The sequence below is a fragment of the Eimeria mitis genome, genomic scaffold, assembly GCF_000499745.2.
Source record: "Eimeria mitis Houghton genomic scaffold, Emh_scaff6119, whole genome shotgun sequence".
Taxonomy (NCBI): domain Eukaryota; phylum Apicomplexa; class Conoidasida; order Eucoccidiorida; family Eimeriidae; genus Eimeria; species Eimeria mitis.
In genome coordinates, this window is record NW_013574329.1 from 1091 (window position 1) to 3111 (window position 2021).

Genomic DNA, 2021 nt, shown 5'->3' on the forward strand with positions numbered 1-2021 from the left:
CTGACATCAGAAGTTCTTATGCAGCTAGAGACGCGAACAACCAGTACGGCCTTTGTGCATGCATTTTGCTGCTGTTGCAGCAGCAGCAGCAGCAGCAGCAGCAGCAGGTGTTGTTGCTGCTGCAGCAGCAGCAGGTGTTGCTGCTGCTGCTGCAGCTGCAGCAGCAGATATATTGCTGCGTTTGCTGCTGAAGAAAATGCAGATTTGCTGTTGTTTTTTTCTTGTTGCTGCTGCTGCATCCGTTGCTGAATCTGCTGCTGCTGCTGCAGCAGCAACAGCAGCAGCAGCAGCAGCAGCAGCAGCAGCAGCATATGAATCCAGGTGATGATGCGTGTGTTGTTTGTTTTGTATTGCTGCAGGAGTTGTTGAGACGGCAGGAGGAGCAGCAGCAGCAGATGGTGCAGCAGCAGCAGCAGCAGCAGCAGGCGGTGGCAGTTCATCTTTATCTTTTTTTTGGTTAGTAAAGGAGAAAGCAGAGACATGGAGAGCAGCAGCAGCAGCAGCAGCAGCAGCAGCAGCAGGAGGAAACAGCAGCAGCAACGAGCATCATCGTTTGTCTGCGTTTCAGCGTGCTGAGGGTATAAGAACAACAACCCCACCGCAACCAACACCACCACCACCAACAGCAGCAGCAGCAGCAGCAGCAGCAGCAGCAGGAGGAGCAGCAGGAGATGACGGCAGCAGCAGCAGCAGCTGCGCGAGCCAGTGCAGCAGCGAGGTATCTACAAAGGGGACAGTAGATCACCGATGCAGAGGAGACAATAAAAAAATAAATTTATGCTTAAACCCATCAGACTTGTGGTTTGGGTTGAGGAGACAGGACGGCACACCAGTGGTGCTGCATGCGCGGCGCAGCAGCAGCAGCAGCAGCAGCAGCAGACACCGCTGCAGCAACAACAGCAGCAGCAGCAGCAGCAGCAGCATGTATAACAATCAGTACTTTCATTACTATCATAATATGAAAATACATAGATTAAGGAAACCTCCACTTGTTACTGATGCTGCTGCTGTTGCTGCTGCTGCTGCTGCTGCTGCTGCTGTTGCACATCAACAAGCTGCTGCTGCTGCAGCAGCAGCAGCAGCTGCTGCACGCATGCACCAGCAGCAGGAGCAGCAGATACAGCAGCAGCAGCAGATCACAGCAGCAGCAGCAATACCCAATCAAGGCGACAGCAGTCAACAGCAGATGCAGCAGCAGCAACTGCAGCAGCAGCAACTGCAGCAGCAGCAGCAGCAGCAGCAGCAGCAGCAGCAGCACAGGCATCATAGGAGACTGCACAGACACCGCAGCCACCGAGACCCAACCAGAAAGCCATCGGCGTGGCGTGCTGCTAGCCAGCTGCTGCCGCTGCCTGTTGATGCTGCTCAGCAGCAGCAGCAGCAGCAGCAGCAGCAGCAACCACAGCAGCAGCAGCAACAGCAGATGCCAATGCAGCAACAGCAACTGCTCATGCAAATGCAGCAACAGCAACAACTGCAGCTGCAGCAGCAGCAGCAGCAGCAGCAGCGACAAAGGGGCGCTGCTGTTGCGCCGTGGCAGCAGCTGCAGCAGCAGCAGCAGCAGCAGCAGCAGCCACAACAGCAGTTCGCGTTGCCGCTGCAGCACCAACAGCAGCAGCAGCAGCAGCAGCAGCAGGCCCAAGCCCAGCAGCAGCTGCAGCAGCAGCAGCTGTTGCAGCAGCAGCAGTTGCTGCAGCAGCATCGAGACAGGAAGAGGCGACACAAAGAACGCAAGAGGGGTCGTTCGTCTTCTGCTGTTGCTGCTGCTGCTGCTGCTGCTGCTGCAGCACCAGCGGGAGCGGTATCTCCGCAGCAGCAGGAGATGTATGCAGCAGCAGCAGCAGCAGCAGCAGCAACAGCAACAACAGCAGCAACGCCACGGGACTACAGACGCCTAGAGAGGCGTCGCCGTCACAACTCCGGTGCTGCTGCTGCTGCTGCTGCTGCTGCAGCAACAGCAGCAACAGCAGCAGCAGCAGAGCAGCAAGGGCAGATCCCCACAGCTTCTCTGCTGCAGCAAC

General features: G+C 56.9%; 1 protein-coding gene across 1 annotated transcript in view; it reads left to right on the forward strand.

The window, feature by feature from the left end:
- EMH_0086060 (uncharacterized protein) overlaps window positions 1-1898 on the forward strand; it is a gene marked incomplete at both ends in the record, with an annotated part of 2634 nt that extends 736 nt beyond the window's left edge. Inside the window, 2 exons of the mRNA XM_013500980.1 lie at window positions 360-1686; window positions 1814-1898. Of these exons, the coding sequence (XP_013356434.1) occupies window positions 360-1686; window positions 1814-1898 (1412 nt within the window). The remainder of the gene's footprint in view (window positions 1-359; window positions 1687-1813) is intronic.
- Between the last annotated feature and the right edge of the window lie 123 nt (window positions 1899-2021).